Raw genomic sequence first — 17,322 nt, 5'->3', positions numbered from 1 at the left:
GCCTGAATGGGCTTCCTTTCCCCTCATTTCTTTACATGGAGCAGGCAAGTCCTTGCTAACACAGTGGAGACCAAGCAGGAATGGGTGCTGCTCATCTCAGACCTACTTTGGTTCCTGCTCCTACTATCAACAAACAGGAAGAACCACATGAACCAGGAGACAACTATCAAGGCCAAACCAAACTACTACATGTGGAAGGGAAGTCAGTAGCTGGGGCCATTTGCGAGGACTCCAGTTCTTCAACAATGTTCTACCACGTTTCCAAGTCACTAGGATTGCAGGTCCCCTCAAAAACTCTGAGGGGGAACCATTGGCCTGACCAACGTGTCCTCTATTCCATAGGCCTATCTCCAAAACTGGCCAGGAAGAACTTGGCAAGACAGGAGGATATTACTTAGTTCTTGAGTTAAGCAGTCAACCTTGGATAGTCAGAGCTCAACTTGAGAGAGGGAAGATGGTTCTAATCTTGGAAGCTCACTGGGGAAGGAAAAGAGGTCTCTGAGCTGAAAACAAGTGTCATGTTAGCCAGAAACCATAGAAGAACTAAGTCAGACAAGGAGTTCTTTAGCACAATTTAGCAAAATTCCCCACAACTCCCTCCTCACCATGCCCCAGACAGGACTTAGGGTGCAGGTCTTGGACATCCTGGAGAGTGCTCACCTTTCAGGGTCTTCTTGAGATGAGACAGAAGACCTCCAAGCCGCTGAAGGTCGAAATAATCCACCTTCCCATTATAGAAGAGCTGAGGAGGGACGTATGCCTCTAAAGCAGAGCGAGAAGAGTTTGTTCTGTGACTCTCAGCCCCTGGACCCACAGACGCCCACCAGTAACAGAGCCTGGGGTCCAGCCTGGAGCCACGCTGCACAACAGCTTTTGCTGTTGGAGAAAGCCCAAGCCATTAATGCCGAAGTGATTTCTGCAGTGAAGCCAAGCATTAGAGGCACACAGAAACAGAAGCAACTGAGGGCCAAAAGCAGCTTCCTTCTGGTCGCTTCCTCCTTCCCAGTCACAGACACCGGGGAAAAACAGATCATTAGAGAACTTGGTAGATCTCCACCTCGCTGTTCCAGCTGTCCCAGGCTCAGCCACTTACTCCCTTGGGTATCTTAAGGCACTTTTGGGGCCCAGCATAGGTAGCGCGTCGAGGAAAGGCTAAGCCTAAAGTAAGGAAAGGGAATATCACGCAGACGGAAGCGGGACAGGCAAGGCTGGGATTGAGGATGGGAAAACAGCTGGTGCTGACACGGCTTCCCCTTAACCCCACCATCCAGGAACCACAGAAACAGATCAGTTATCTCCTCCTCAACTTTGACTACGGGATCACTGAGCTGTCCTCACACATGGCAATAATTCCGAACCCTGCTCCAGAGCATTCAGAAGGAAATGGCAAATAGTACATGCATTCCTCTGCAGGCCTCAGAGGGACTAACTGGAACAGACCTGGGCCTTAACTGGAATACACCTGCACAGAGGAATTTCCCAGAGCAACAGGAACTACTGCCACGGGATTACAGAAGGCCACAGGATCCATGCAGAACCCAAGACCTCCAGCATCCCAGAGAGGCCTTCCAAGAGGCAAATCCCCATGCCACCCCACAGAAGCGTCCTCCAGCCTCCTCCAGGCCTCACCTTCGCTGCTCAGCGCGGCGGGGGTCTTCGCCTTGTGGCCATCCCAGAAGAAACGCAGGGCGGCGATGAGCCGGTGCAGGAAGCACACCATGTACTCCGGAGGGCACAGCACGGTCAAGTTCTAGGGCAAAGTGRGATTTTAGCTCCTCTAACTCCTCTAAAACTGCAGGTCACACACAAAGCTGCTCCCGAGGACCCCCTTTCCATAAACCACAGCAAAGGTCTTGGAGAAGCTTCCTGGATTCTAGCCTCCGATCTTCTCCCTCCTCTGCACTTCCAGCCATCTCCAGACCTGATCCACTGGAAGCAGCCCAAGGAAACGCACAGGAGCTCCCAGCCCAAAGATGCAGAGAACATTTAGGATGAGGTCTGCGGGAAGGGCTGGCCCTCTGACTTACTCCTCTGTTGCTGGCATTTTCCTGAAGAAACTTGCGGAATTTGTTTAGGAAGATGTATCTGGAGGCTTCCCCCTGGGAACACAAAAACCAGGARATGAGCTCCCAAGGAATGTGGGATTTACCCACCTGCCCAGACTCTGCAACGTGTGGCCTCACACGACGTTCACCCTGGGCATTCACTCAGGGTTTAGGCACTTAAGGTGGAGAAACCCAGTGGGCCTCCCGGTAATCTCTGGGTCTACAGTGAGCAGGAGTTCTTAGGCAGTCCCAACGTCATGAAAATGAGCTGTATTTATCCAAGAGCTCCGCTCAGCAGCAGAAGGCAACTATCCCAGTCTCCACCAGTGCTGCAGAGCCCAAGAATGCCTCACTGGCTTTTGTTATGCAATCAAGTGTTGAGTTTTTTGAAGTCCCTRCTAAGATCTAGTGGTTGTGGTCAGTAAATCGTCCATCTAATCTTCACTAATGTGCTCTCCAGTGCCTCAGTAGAGCCACACACCTACAGAACTGATTTTTGGGATTTGTATTCAATGTCAGCGTAGGATGAATTGTAGTCAGACTGCAAATGCTCAGTTCAACAGAGACCCAAAGCTGGTCGAGATAAGGTTCGTATTACCTGCAAGCCCTGGCCAAGCTTCTGACCTTCCTTTACACAGAGTCCAGTCTGCAATTCAACCTGCCTGAATCGATCAATTTGAGAACTGACCCTGAGGACCGAAGGTCTCCACAACTGCACTTCTGTACTGAGACTGTGGCATGTGTCACACACACAGCGGGCAGCACGGCTCCTGCTCCCAGAGCTGGTGCTCATGTAGGCTCTAATGGGTGGCATTAAACCCTACACAAGCCCTGTGACGTGGAGATACTGTACCGAAATATCTACTGATCACTTACCCCTCCTCTGTCTTTATTGTTGAGCAGCAACTTCAGAATCTGAACCTGGAGACCTTCCACCACTAAAATCGGGACACACCAGTCAGCCATCGGACAAAAAGCACCAGAGATCATCTACCCACATTGATCCCGAGCACCCTGCCCCCGTGAGAAATGCAGCTTCCTCGGAGCGGGCCGCCCAGGAAGAAGTGGTGCCAACCAAACGTGAGTCCCATTGCTGTGAGAATCTCTCCAYGTAGGAATAAATCCATCCGTGGCTGATAAGCAACGCCCCTAAAGGAGAGCTTTGACTTTGCTCGTGTCCCATAGCAGGATGCTACAGACGGGTGCAGCAAGCCCCAGCACCGCCGTGACGTGGCTGGGCTCCTGCTTCTGCAGCGCAGCCTGTTGTGCAAGAACATCCCTGGAGTTSAGGTCACGGAAAGGATTTTAAAACAGCTCCTGGACTGCTCCTGCTCGTCACCCAAAAGCTAATGGGATCTTAGCAAGTGGCCAATCTTAGCGAATGTCCCTCCCTCCTCACTGACCTTCGATGCGCTTCTTGAGGCGCTGGCAGCCTCTTTCGTACGCCCGCCGCCGCAGCCTCTCTTCGGCGCTCTCCTCCTTCACCTCCTTACTCTCCTTGCCCTGCTTGAGGGGACAGACACTGCTTAGCAGGAGATGGCTGCAGGAGGAATGTCCTCACTTCAGAGGGGGCTGAAATTCAGTTAAACTACGTGCAAGTGGGCAGCAAAGCTCAACAGCTTCCAAGGCCAGGGGATGAGCAAGGTGCAGGCAGGTTTTCAGCACACTGAAAGTCAAGCTGTAGCTTCCGAAACACAGGGTGGTTCACTTAAAATCTGCTGCCAGAGAGAAGTGGCTCCCACTCCCCTATCCTAAGCAATAAATCCCAAACCTCCCCTCTATGAGGAAAATAAAGACAACAGGACAAGGAAGAAGAGGTAGCCCAGGAAGAACTCCTCAGGTCAACCAATGCTCCCACGGTTGGAAAAATGTGGGACATTCAACCTCCTCAGCAGGAAAACAATTGGACAGGTGCCTCTGYGGCCAGAACAAGCCAGGAAATTTCTTCAGCCTCCCTACTGTGAGATCTGCTCTTACTCACCTCTTTGGTGAAGCGATTTGGCCACCACGTGGTGGGAATGAGCTCCTGCAAACCGGCCTCCTCCACGCGTAGAGGGCTCTTAATGTAGAAGAACACAACGGACCGGAGCACGTCGAAGCTGTGGCAAGGTTAAAGCAACCACAGAAGCTACATGGGAGAACGTGCACAGTGCATTTTCACAGCTGTGGTGAGAGACCCCTCTCCAAACCACCACTCAAAGCTCTGCAAAGCCCAGAAATGCCTTGTCCTGGGAGAAGCCCCATGCAGCTGTCACAGTAGCTGCCCAAACGACTCCRTAACAGCTGAACTGCTCCGAAAGTGGCTTTGCTCTAGGCTCACTAGGAYGGTCAGTCAGCTAGAAATGAAGTCCTTCCTCTTAGGAGGATGTGACCTATAAGGTACCAGTYTCCTGTGCCCTGGATGACAAGATGACCACGAGGCAGCAGTGTGCCCTGGTGGCCAACAAGGCCAACGGGATCCTGGGGTGCATTAGGAAGAGCATCTCCAGCAGGTTGAGGGAGGTGATCGTCCCCCTCTACWCAGCCCTGGTGAGGCCACATCTGGAGACTGTGTCCAGTTCTGGGCTCCCCAGGACAAGAGGGATGTGGAGCTGCTGGAGAGAGCCCAGCGCAGGGCTACCAGGATGATCAGGGGCCTGGGACATCTACCATATGAACAAAGGCTGAGAGAGCTGGGCCTGTTCAGCCTGGAGAAGAGGAGGCTGAGGGGGGACCTGATCAGTGTCTATAGATACCTCAAGGGAGGCAGTGAGGAGGAGGGGGCGGCGTCTTTTCAGTGGTGGCCAGCGACAGGACTAGAGGAAACRGCCACAAGCTGAGGCACCAAAAGCTCCACAGGAACTTGAGAAAACATTTCTTGACAGTGAGGGTGACAGAGCCCTGGAACAGGCTGCCCARAGAGGCTGTGGAGTCTCCTTCTTTGGAGATCTGAACAACCCGCTTGGATGCAGCCCTGTGCCACCTGCTCTAGGTGACCCTGCGTGAGCAGGGGGGTTGGACTCGATGACCTCTGAGGTCCCTTCCAACCTTAAGCATTCTCTGATTGTATGATTCCTGTCCTCAAAGCAGCACTCAGCAGAGAATGGTATCAGGCAAACGGAGGAGACCYGAGAGGTGACTTCTCAAAGCCGGGGTGGTTTTTGCCTCTCAGGCCCTGCAGACCACTGCAGTCTCCTTGGCTGCACTATTGTGGGCAGGCAGAACTGAGACCACAGGAGATGTAAAGGATACAGGACATTGCTGAGCAGGTATTTCCTGGATTTCTCATGCTTCAAGACTGCAATGGTGAGGCGGAGGTAGTGGATCTAGGGGAAACAAGAGAAGCAAAACTGATTCCATATACAAATGAGGACACAGCCCTCCAATACAACATGACAGAACTGACACTGTTGGATCAAACGGCTGCAGACGGCTCAAAATACTAGCTACCTTTGGACAAGGAAACAGCACACAGCAGCAGTTTGGTTAGGCACAGATTCCTGGAGATTTGGACGTGCAACTCACTTGTAATCCCAGGTCTGGGATGATGGGGGAGAACCTGTAAGCCCGCAGCAGGGACATCAGTAACTGTTTGAGGCACTCATGCACTTCATACTCCTGAGAAAAAAAAGAAATAGATTGAACAGCAATAGCAAGGGGTGAGGAACAGGCCTTGCCTGTAGCACTGGAAGGATGCAGCAACCACCTCTGAACTGAAAAGGCAGGTGCTCCAAACCAACAGTGTTTGTCTCTTTGAATCCATGGGAGGCACTCTGGCCTGAGCTGAAGTTTGTGCTGTTGCTCTCCTATGGGGAAACAAACTTCTGCTTGTACAACCTCTTGGTTGGTGAAACCAACCCTGTAGATTTCAACCCTAAGTTCAAGTCCTGCTGTCTAGTTCAGYTGGGTTGAAACAGTCCCACAGAATCACAAAATCACAGAATGTTCAAGGTTGGAAGGGACCTCTAGAGACCATCTAGTCCAACCTTCCTGCTCCAGCAGGCACACCTAGAGCATGGGGCACAGGGTGGCATCCAGGCGGGTTTTGAAGACCTCCAGAGGAGGAGACTCCACAACCTCCCCAAAATCTACCCAACACTTAGCGTTGGCAGAGCCAACCCAGAAAGAAAAGACCAGTTGCTCCTGCRTAAATGAGGCAATGGTCAGAGACCCCAAAAGGCAGCTCTTCCCACTCAGAGCCAACCAGCAAGAGAAGAGCTGACCCTCCAAGTAACACGGCAGCCCTGCCAGGGCCTTTTGGCTTCACTTCTAGGAGAGCAGGTGTGAAATTTTTCAGTGAAACTTTCATTATACCTGGTAAGGCCAATGCCCACTTCTATTAACTGTTACCAAAGTCCAGGAAGGCCTTTTTTTTTGTTCCCCAGCAGCACTGTAAGTGCTGGTGAAGAGAAGGCCTCTTCTTCTTTCACTCTGAAAAAGAGAAGGCTGAGAGGGGACCTGATCAGTGTCTATAAAGACTTCAAAGGAAGGAGTGAGGAGGATGGGGCTGGCCTCTTTTCAGTGGTGGTCACTGATAGAACTAGAGGAAACGGCCACAAACTGAAGTGTCAAAAGTTCTACAGGAACTTAAGGAAAAATTTCTCAACAGTGAGGGTGACAGAGCCCTGGAACAGGCTGCCCTAAGAGGCTGTGGAGTCTCCTTCTCTGGAGATCTTCACAACCCGCTTGGATGCAGCCCYGTGCCATGTGCTCTAGGTGACCCTGTGTGTGCAGGGGGCTTGACTAAATGATCTCTAGAGGTCCCTTCCAGCCTTAACGATTCTGTGATTCTTTGACTGTGACTTTTCCACACCAKGTTGCTTTCTTGCAGCCCACAACAGCCTCTATAACCTCCACAGTCACACAGGCACAGACAACGCTCAAGGTGATACCTCATTAATGTTCACAGAAGCAGGAACTTACGGAATAGCACTAGTTCCTTCAGCAGGAAGAGAAGCTTAGCAGTGCCTTGCTAATGTAACTCCTGTTATCACCATTATTGATTACTCTGTATTCAATCTTCATTCCTTGGGGCTACGGCAGCAGCCAGATATCCCAAGTTGTCACCAGCAAGGGAGAGAAGCTGATGGCTACCAGCATTTCACAGAGAAGGCTCCTGTTCTCAGCACTTTTCATACTCTCCTTGTGATCCCTGGGGAGGACCCAGCACCCTAATGACTCACCTCCATGAGAAGCCACATGAGATCCAGCAATTGCTGGATAAGGGGGTGGGCCTCCACTGCTCCTCCTCGCTCCAGGATACTCAACAGGAAGGTCATGAGCACATCTTCCACCAGGTACACTTTGCACTACAGACAGAGAGCGAGGTCAACAGTTCTCCAAGGCACAATCATTTCCTAGTGAAGTCTAAGGCTGGATCTGCCTCCTCTTAAAAGCACAGTGGGGAGCTTGCAACGGGCAGGCAAAACTCACCATGAGAGGAGCAAAGTAATTGAAGATGTGCGCTAATGTGATCAGCACCGTGGGTTCTCCCTGCAGCTGCCACGCAGACGTGTCCTTCTCCACCAGCTTCCCTTCCTGCAACGACAGACCCGGGGAAACCCACAGCTTAGATCCAGCCTGCTGGAGTCAAAAATCAACGACTAACAGGCCAGGAACTGCAGAACTGAGTTTCCTGGCACAGTGCACAGCACGCCTGTGCAGTGACACTAGCTTACCGTCACATCTATCCCGATGTGGATCACGTTCTTCAGGTAGCCCAAGAGCTTGCGAGCCTTCACGAGGTCTGCAACGGGGGGATCTTGCAAGGGCCGGTAGCCTTCCACTGGATAGGTAGGCAAGGGTTAAGGTAAAACGCAATCTGATCCTTCCATCCTTCTCCCAACAGCTGAAAAGCCAGGAGTTCTTTCCCCCATTTCTTCACCATGGCAAGCAGCAAATACTTCAAACCACACTTGTGCTCTCATCAGAACCACTGTCAGAAGCCTCCACTACAGCTAAACAGRCACATTCAGGGCTGCTCTGACAGACAGGCCCCTGCCACAGCTGTGGATTCAGACCAGAAAGCAAATCTCACGTCAGAAGCTGTCAAGTGCCGGCAACGCWGCTTGTGTGCCCAGCGGTCCTGCTGCAGTTGAGATGCCCGATTCTGCTCTCCTTGATGCCACTTTGAGCAAAAGCRCCAAGAGGAGGAGTGGATTCCCTCAGGTATGTATATTCCTCAGCTTCCCAGGACRGTCTCAAGACTGGCTCTTTCCCCTCCAAACCTCCTCTCCCAGCAGCCAAAGGATATCGGAGCGGGCGGCTCCCGAAGTTGAAAGCGACGGACTCCTTGAACGAGAGGCTGATGGCGGGGAAATAGGCCATCCCAGCCCCCCTTGTGATGTTATCAAAAGCGGTTCCCAGCGAGATGCCATTCCTGGAAGAAGATAAAGCCACAAGAGTTCAGCCACACTAGGAGGGTTTCGAGGTCGCTGGGTAACCCAGCTGCTTTTCCATTCCCCTCCCACCAGCACGGACACGTCAAGCAGCCCTGACTCTCCTCGCTTTAGACCTGGCACATWGGCAAACATCCCAGCTTCACTGAGCACCTTTTCATGGGGTGACACAGGACAACTCTGCAGCCCACGTAACATGCAAAGCCCCATTCAGTTCCAAGGGCACCCCAGATCCTGAAGAGATATCTGACCAGTAGGATGTTTATTAAAGATGAGTGACATTTCAGGCTTCACCTGTTCGGGCTCAATGGAAAGAGAAGGATATTGTTCTCAATCTATTCTTCTCTAAAAGATGCTATAACCACTTGATAAGTTTTTAGTTCAGGATGATTTATTTCAGGATGCAGTTTAGGGTCCAAAAACAATTCTTATTTAGGCTGGCCACTGCTCACCATGCACTGGAGGTARAAACTGGAGATTTTTTTCAGCCTTTCCACAATTCCCAGTGGGTCTAGGACAGGCAAAGCTTAGAGTGGCCACAAAAGCAATCTGTGTGGCCCAGAAACTGTGGTGTTATAATTATGGGAGAAGCCCTCACCTCCAAAATCCTAGGAAATGACACAAACTTAGCAGCTTGAGCATCTTTCTACCAACTACTGTSTCTGAATTTAGGAGACTCAGCAGCCCTACAGCCCTTTTACATGGCTCCTGAACACAAAACAGATCAGCAAAGAGTGGAACTAAAGGAATGCAAAGCGGGGAGGGCAGAAATAGGGCCTAGCAACCTGCTGAGCAGTGGGGAAACCTTTATAATACACAGAGCCATCAGCACMGCAGGGAACTAGGTGAAGCTACTTACAAGCAGAAAGCAATGGTGCCCTCGTCAAGGTCTATCAGACAGCTGACAATGTCACCTGCTGCCCAAGACTGCAGAAAAAGCAGAAAAAGAGAGTTACATGTTTATCCAGATGGATCCCCAAGACAGCAACACAACCAATCTTTTGTGATTTAGGGTGGAAGAAGGTGCGTCCTTCTCACAGCAGCTTATGTAGCATCTTCTAAAACTTCCGAGAGCTGCACATAAATCACCAGAACAGTGTTTCCCTCCAGCACCGGGATCAAACTTTTATTTGCCTCAACACTGCATTGCCCTCAGATGTGCTACCAAGACCCTAAGGCTTCCAGAGGTGACCAGCAGCTCTGTGCTGGGATTCAGTCTGCTGGGGCTGCTAAACAAAGCACCTACAGAACTTGCCCAGCACCTCAGTGAAGCAGACTGAGCAGCTCAAGGGCGTTTCACAGTGCCCAGCAGAATCCAGCAGGTGAAAAGAACTACCTGCTTTCTTCTCTTCACTACGTACCCATCCTTCTCTTCCCTGGATATCTACTCACTTTGCCATAGTTGGTAGTAGTCACGTTCCACTTGCGCACCCTGTTTCCATCGTAAGCATAGGAATCTGGTGTATCTCCWACTCCTTCCTGCACCGAAGCATAAAAGAGGAGACTCAGACTTGACCAAGCACAGAGCTACAAACACGGCATCTGTCTCATGGCAACTTCACAGAGAAAGCTGCTTCACGGGGCAACCATCAGACAGGGAGAGCAACCAACAAGATGGCTGGTTTCCCTGTTCTAGGAACGAAACCAACAGGTGATGACTTYTACTTCAGAGAAATACAGTATTTTGGAGTTACTACTGGGTCAGAAGGATCYTGGCACACTTCCCTTCCACACCTTAATCACTATGAATAAATAAGTCAAACATCTGATGTCAATCAGTACCTCCTGGTTAAATCTGCAGCTGAGTGTACACCAGCCGATCTGCATGAGACCTTGGGAGGAGATGAGCACCTCGTAGATCCATTTCCCTGCAAATGGAAGAGAGGTGTCACATGGTGAAGCCATGGCCTGCTGCTAAAAGAGGTGGCATCTGACAGYGTCCCCCACCCCAGAAAACAAGGTGACACACAAAGGAGTTGGCGGAATTGCTCTGTCCTTTCAACTGCCTCGTGCAAATCCTCTGCCTTTCCAACTGCCTGGAAAAGGCAGTGGATGAATTAGGGGGGAAAAGGGGATCCAGATCTGGAGCTGCTGCACCTTTAGGATTTCCTGAGCTCTCTGCACGTGTAAGTCATCACACACTCTTTCTCAAAGCACCATCTGCTGATCTGCTTACCTTTATATACACACGTCGTGGCCCTGATGGAGCCGAAGTTGCTGTGGCCAATCACCTGCACCAAGAAAGAAGCAGGTTTTAAAGGCAGACAMAAAAAAAAGAGCAGCTTTGCCCAGGCCTATCACCCATTCCCTCCAGCCTAGACCTCAAAAAACACAACAGCAGCACAAGGGCCACGTGGCAACACACAGGTTCCCCGTGAATCGTGCCAGCGTATGAATAACTGCTATTCAGGAAAGACAGCTGGATTTCCCAGAAAAGTTACAACAGAATTCATAGATTCCCATAGTATGCCCAGATGAAAGCTCAGGAAAAGCAGGCTGCACAGATTTACTCACAGAATCACTGAATGTTCAAGAGTGGAAGGGACCTCTGGAGATCATCTAGTCCAACCTTCCTGCTCCAGCAGGGACACCCAGAGCACGGGGCACAGGGTGGCATCCAGGTGGGTTTGGGAGACCTCCAGAGAAGGAGACTCCACAGCCTCCCYGGGCAGCCTGTGCCAGGGCTCTGTCACCCTCACAGTGAAGAAGTTCCTCCTCCCCTGGAGATGGAACTKYCTGTGTTTCAACTTGYACCCATTGCCCCTTGTCCTGTCACTGGCCACCACTGAGAAGAGCTTGGCCCCTGACTCTCACCAGCTCCTGGTGGTGAGACTCCTGACTCCCACCAGCTTAGGACAGACCATGAGGAAGAGATAAAGGCAGCAACAGTGATTTCACAGGCAAGCCAGTCAGACCTGACACGGGAGTAAGTTCCAGGTTCAGCCCAGAAGCAACAGTGTGTGGTCACAGGGAAGGAGGGATGGGAGCACTCTCCTTTGCTGAGGAGAGCAGGACATATGGATTGARGTATGTGCTCATGGAGGGGTGAAAGGAGTGCAGAATTGCCGAGGCAGGAGAGGACCCCTGTACTGATCCTGATTCTCTGCAGGTGGAACAAAATCTAAGGAGCAGGCAGGGAACTCAACAGAAATGAAGGAGAGAGGAGCATGTTGAAACAGCAAGGGGGTTGGCCTCATCCTCAGCCCTTCACCACTCTAAGAGGGAAAAAGGAAGGGAGGGAGGGAGGGAGGGAGGGAGGAAGGACCTTCCTCCCAGCTCCACTCCGAGTTTGTTAAGCCCAAGGGCTACTGCTAGACTTGCCCCCGTGTCCTCATCTGGGATGAAGAGCAAACGGAGAAGCCCAAAGCGCTTTTAGTGCCCCGTGACCATGTCCTACTGCATCGGCGTCACACTCACCCCAAGTAAGTCATCATCGACCAGCAGGAGCCCCTCAAAACCGCTCGTGTGGTCCAGCACCACAGGAGAGGGGCCAAGGCGGCCCTCCGCCACCGGATCTGGAAGAGAAGTTGCAGGAAAAGCCGTCAGGGAAAGTTGTGCGGGATTTAGCAGAGCAACTGCCAACAGCTGTGCTACAAGAGCACCACCTGGATTCTACTACRGTGGAAGATGACTAAAATAATATTGCTGACAGACCACAGGAACCTCAGGAAAGGAGACAACGGAGAGGTTCAAAAGGAGGTTTACACAACAACGCTTAAGATCTTGGCTACGCAGCAGTCAGGTGATACGTGCAGTTTTCCACGTCACCTGAAAAATGTGGTCCTGGAAATTTCAAAGGCCAAACTAACCTCCGAGCCAAACATTTGGCCAGTGTATCACATAACAAGCCAGACTCTGATTACAGGCAGCAAGAAAAAGAAGTGTCTTCTATTTAGAAGAGCCAGCTTGAATCCTGCCACATTCTAACTCAGAGGAACAGATGTGAGCAGCGGGAGGACCAAAAGAAACACCCACGGGGGAAGCAGTTCCCGGGAATCTTCAATAAACCTCTGCCTTTCCCGGTGGGAATAGTACTCCACAACTGSTCCCAGCCACGCTTAAGCCCCTCATTATCAGTAAAACATCTCCAATATTTGCCCCCAAACTGTTTTGAAAGCAACCAGTCAACCGCTTGCCTGGAAATACGCCTCTTCCAGCTACTGCAGGCCTACTTCGGGGACGGCCGATGAGCAGGCAGGATTTAAAGAGAGGATAAATGAAAGCACAGAAGAAACCCTTGTTCTTCCAGTGAGGCAGCACTCGAGGAAGCACAACCTGGAAAAACACTCAGGATCTCCTACCTCGACTGTCTTCAAAGCCATTTTCCTCTGCTAGCAGTCGGTCCAGGTGCTCCTGCAGGTTCTGGAACGTCAGATGTTTTCTAGGGAATAAGCAAACACAGGAGCTTTTTTGAGCACTCTCTTATTCACCAAGTTTTAATGAATTTCAGCTCGTTCATATGAGTCAGCGGTGCCATGTACTGCTGGATGTGAACCAGAAAGTTCTGTTTTTTTCCATGTTTCCTGTCGTTAATCTCAGCATGTTGGGGCAACAGATGAACCAAAGCCAAAAAAAAAACAAAAAACCCTATGAACTGGTTAATAAAGGATGTTAAATTTTCAGGCTGAGACCAGGAATATTTTGTGGCAGTAAGAAAGCTAACAAGCCTGTTGTATCAGCAACTACGGAGCAGGAGTTTGCCACAGTGAGGGCCAAACAGCCACRGTATAAGTCAGGGTTATTTCTTCTCCTGAAGTTCCTCAAATGATGAAACAACAGAACATATCAGCAGCTGCACTTAGGTCATTCTTAGGTCTAACTCAGCATCCTCTCTCTGACTACAAAACCATTTTCTCTTCATGCTTTTTACACCAAAGAGGTCTCTTCTTTCRTTCATTTGCATTTCATAATTGCAGCAAACTTGGCCACTTCACGCTCACCTGCTTTTCAAGTCACTTAAGGATCCAGGCCACAACAGAGACTATTTTGCAGGGTTTCTCTTTACTGTGAGAGCCAATAGTTACTCCTGCTTCATATTCTGAAGTCATCACTGAGGCAACTTTCCCTCTTCTCCAGGCCTAGAGTCTCCCTAATACACTATGGCAAGAGACCTCTGGAAAACCTGCTGGGTGTGAAGATGCAGAGGAGGAACCAAAGAAGCAATTTTGGTTGGTGTGAGAGGTGCTGGCTTCAACTTAACAGCACTGGGAAGCTTTGGAAGGAGGTGAGAGCAGCATAAGACAACTAGACACGAATGCAACTAGCTCCCCTGTATGGAACTTAGGCCTCCAAAGACAAGATACAAACTTACAAAATTTGCTCCTATATTGGGAATTTTGTTTGCAAGATCTGCTTGGCTGCTACTGGGCCCTCTACCAACCAGTTGAGTGCAAGAAGGAAGACAGAAAGGTGGAAAGGAAAAAAAAAATAAAGACCAGTCCAACAAACTATCAGTTCTGTGCTTTCAAGTCTTTAATCTTGGGCAGAAAAAAAATAACCAGAAGCACTGAAAACCCAAACTGGGCAAATGGAATATTCCAAGGCACGCTGGCAGGAGAGCTTGTGGCAAAGTAATATGACCCACTTTGCTTCTCCCCCCATTAAAAAAAAACACCCCTTCGCTCTCCAAAGGACCAGGAGCTATTTTTAGCAGCTCTAAGAGCACATTCGAGCTGGCGGCAGCTAAGTATAGCTGAGGTGGAATGTGACCCAGCGGCGCTGCAGGAGGAGCCACACGCTCATCTTGTTCTCACCACGCTCCTATTTGTGCCCAACCTGTTTGACTCGTCTCTGGAGAAACTGCTAAACATGAGGGATTTTTTTTTTCCCTCAAAGCTGCAAGTTTCTGGGCTACGAGGTGAAAGAGAACTGAAAATAAAGAGAAGAACAGACACTAAACGGGAACTTTGAATTGCTTTTCTTTTGGCAGCTCCTAGTAATAACAGTACGCACAGTAACAGAGCCTGAGAAATGTTTGGTATTCAGTGCATCGGTAATAACCTTGTAGGGCACTGTTGGATTATTTCTCATTACTGCATGTGAAACCTGTGCATTTTGCACTTCTATTTACCTTTACAAATAGAGGGGGACACAGGAACGATACGTGGTCAATGGCTGCTTGCCTGCTTACTGCAAGGATTAAATATGTGATCCTGGGGATTAAATATGTGAGTTTTTATCAGGAAATTCTGGAAGAATCCTGCCTGGAAACGCCTGCAGATAGAAGAAGCCATTGAAGAGCAGGACCTGGGAGTCATTTGTGCAACATGGCACTGCTGTTCTTTTAAGCGAGCTGATTGTGTGGCGCTGAAAGAGCTCTCCTTTCACCACAGCTATTGCATAGCYGGGAGCTGACCCAGCATCACCTGCCATCTAACGAGTGAGGTCTGCTACCTGTAAGCAGCTGCGGGCTGGGCGCCGTCGGCACTGGTGAAGACGCGGTGCAGATAGTCATTCAGCAGCCTGCTGTTCACAATCCCTTGGGGAAAAGTAAAACAGACRCAAAATAAGGATTTTGTCCTCCGAAACATTCATTYTAGRAACAAGGAATCATAGAATSCTTAATGTTGGAAGGGRCCTTAGAGATCATCTAGTCCAACCCCCTCTGCACACACAGGGTCACCCAGATCATGTGGCACAGGGCTGCATCCCAACAGGTTTTGAATATCCCCAAAGAAGGAGACTCCACAGCCTCTCTGGGCAGCCTGTTCCAGGGCTCTGGCACCMTCACTGTTAAGAAACTTTTCCTTAAGTTCTTGGGGAACTTCTGGTGCTTCAGTTTGTGGCCGTTTCCTCTAGTTCTATCAGTGGCCACCACTAAAAAGAGGTCAGCCCCATCCTAAAAGAGGCCGGCCCCATCCTGGGAGGGATAATGGGGATAATGGACATAATGGAGAAATGATGTTCAAGTCTGCAGATCACTGTAGTGAAAAGATGCAACTAMACTGTACTGTATCTGCTGAGATAAAGGGCTTCTCATCTCACCTTGCCCACAGCTCACTCTACGGATGTGTGTCTCATTTTAGCTTTTGTTGTGCAAAACAATCCCTAGTTCTGTATTAATGCAGCTTAACTCCTGGATGCAACAGAGCCCCGAAGAGCAGATTCATGGTCTCTAAAGCTCACTGCTGCCAGGCTGCTCAGTGCAAGGGAAAAGCAACTGCCATTTCCCCATTTCCTTGCCATTTTCCCGGTACGGATCGAGCTGAGAACTAGGGAAGTTGTCCCTGCTGGAAGGGGATCCACCTGCAGCACATGGACAGAAACGAGGGCACGTCCAGAGGCAGAGCTGAGGAAGGAGCATCRTGGACTTCTGCTGGAGTCCTCAGTACCACAGGAGCTCATCTCAGCTCAGGGCTTTACCCAGTTCCAGCCTCACCGGAGGCAGAAGATGACCCAAAATGAGGCAGGGGGCGGGTTGCTCCCTCCTCTGCAACAATCCTGCTCCTTCACGGCCCGCACAGCCCCGTACCTGTGACCTTGGACTTCTCCGGCTCCGTGCTCAGCCTGTAGTTCTTCCTCGAGAAAGCAGTGCCGGCCCCTCTTGACGTCATTCTTCACGGGCACCAATTCCCGAGGGGACATAAGACGGACAGGCACCTGGAGCAACGTTTCCTGGGGACGGTCCTGCCTTTACGCTTCCCTCTTCTTGGAGTCGGATGTACCTGGACTGAACAACAGGGATGGAGCAAACAGCATGAGAGTCCCTGTGCTAAAAAGAACATCACACGAGAGCTTGACCAGAGCCACTGCTCTCAATCCCAGCCCTCCAACCGCTCAAACCAAAACGAATCAAACCAAAAGCAGGGACAGCACCAACGCCGGCAACCTCTGCAGCGAGCTGGGGCTAGCACCGTGCGAGCACAGCAGCCCCCAGCGCCAAACACAGCTGAAATCAGCTGCGTTTTCACACGTGCCTCACGATTCCACTTTCCTCTCCCACGTTGCATTCTTCAAGACAGGCGCAGCTGGTTAGTTTTCCTTCTAACGGATTATTATCCAGCAAAGCAAGGAGGAAACGGAGCTAAACCAGAGTAAAAGCCAGAGTACAACTGACTGCAAAGCAAAAGGCCTTGAGACTGAACGCCAGCTTTATTGGGGAAGGACGGGGTGCAGGCAGATGTATAGCGAAGCGTTTAGAGGTGAGAACCTGGTGCTAAAGAGACAAGATTGGGTRTTTGAGCGGATCTGTCACGGCAAAACAGGACCAAAGCAAAGACGAATAAGCGCAAGTTGCTGSTTGTGCCCAGCTCCAGAATTCCAGCTTATATCCTGGCTATCCAAGGACACACTAGGAGCGTGTCCGTGAGGAGACCACCGCCCAACAAACAGCTTTGGGGTCCGAAAAACCACCGAAAGAGGCAACGAAAGCAACAACCGCAGGAACTAAACGCTTGCTGCCGGCTTTGTGCGAGAAGAGAAACCAAGGTGAGCCCGGGAAAAGCCGGGGAGCTTGCCAAGGGCCTGCAAGAACTCCCAGGAGGGACTGCCTAAGCCTCGGCTAGCCTCGAGACGGGATTTCTTAAAGCCTCTTTCCTCCAGAGCTAGCCAGGAACGGCGTCCGGCCGGCCTGGCGCGGCCCTGCCCGGCAAAAGGGCAGAGGGGGATGGAGAACGCAGCCGGCCTCGACATCCCTGGGCGCGCTGCGTCGCGTTATGGAAAGCACAAGGACACAAGCGAGCGGGCGCTGCTCCGCACGGGCCGGGCGAAGGTCCGTGGGGCGGCGAGGGGGGCACAGGGGCCCCCGCGCCCCCCGGCTCCCAGCTCGGCTGCGGCTCCCGGCCCTTGCCAAGGGGGAGCTGSAAAAACACGGCGGGAGAGCCTGGAAACCCTGGAAATCCTCCCAAAAAACCGCCTGCCCCCCCAGAATCCAGAGCCTCCCCCCCGCGCAGGCCCCAAGG

At 51.1% G+C, this 17,322-nt stretch overlaps 1 protein-coding gene across 1 annotated transcript in view; it reads right to left on the bottom strand.

Moving 5' to 3' along the window:
• RNF123 (ring finger protein 123) overlaps positions 1 to 16,069 on the bottom strand; it is a 46,785-nt gene extending 30,716 nt beyond the window's left edge. The window contains exons 1-20 of the mRNA XM_026041512.1: positions 15,894 to 16,069; positions 14,816 to 14,900; positions 12,724 to 12,803; positions 11,840 to 11,937; positions 10,599 to 10,653; positions 10,205 to 10,290; positions 9,815 to 9,901; positions 9,282 to 9,349; positions 8,278 to 8,403; positions 7,703 to 7,817; positions 7,458 to 7,562; positions 7,208 to 7,333; positions 5,550 to 5,642; positions 5,277 to 5,350; positions 4,027 to 4,144; positions 3,449 to 3,548; positions 2,922 to 2,983; positions 2,028 to 2,099; positions 1,630 to 1,750; positions 661 to 762 (exon numbers count right to left, since the gene is read on the bottom strand). Of these exons, the coding sequence (XP_025897297.1) occupies positions 661 to 762; positions 1,630 to 1,750; positions 2,028 to 2,099; positions 2,922 to 2,983; positions 3,449 to 3,548; positions 4,027 to 4,144; positions 5,277 to 5,350; positions 5,550 to 5,642; positions 7,208 to 7,333; positions 7,458 to 7,562; positions 7,703 to 7,817; positions 8,278 to 8,403; positions 9,282 to 9,349; positions 9,815 to 9,901; positions 10,205 to 10,290; positions 10,599 to 10,653; positions 11,840 to 11,937; positions 12,724 to 12,803; positions 14,816 to 14,900; positions 15,894 to 15,975 (1,855 nt within the window). The 5' untranslated portion in view covers positions 15,976 to 16,069. The remainder of the gene's footprint in view (positions 1 to 660; positions 763 to 1,629; positions 1,751 to 2,027; positions 2,100 to 2,921; positions 2,984 to 3,448; positions 3,549 to 4,026; positions 4,145 to 5,276; positions 5,351 to 5,549; positions 5,643 to 7,207; positions 7,334 to 7,457; positions 7,563 to 7,702; positions 7,818 to 8,277; positions 8,404 to 9,281; positions 9,350 to 9,814; positions 9,902 to 10,204; positions 10,291 to 10,598; positions 10,654 to 11,839; positions 11,938 to 12,723; positions 12,804 to 14,815; positions 14,901 to 15,893) is intronic.
• Between the last annotated feature and the right edge of the window lie 1,253 nt (positions 16,070 to 17,322).

Source organism: Nothoprocta perdicaria, unplaced genomic scaffold (genome assembly GCF_003342845.1).
Source record: "Nothoprocta perdicaria isolate Ctin4 unplaced genomic scaffold, notPer1 scaffold_287, whole genome shotgun sequence".
NCBI classification, from domain to species: Eukaryota; Metazoa; Chordata; class Aves; order Tinamiformes; family Tinamidae; genus Nothoprocta; species Nothoprocta perdicaria.
Note: the sequence above shows the minus strand (reverse complement) of the source record. Positions and strands in the feature narration are given on the sequence as shown.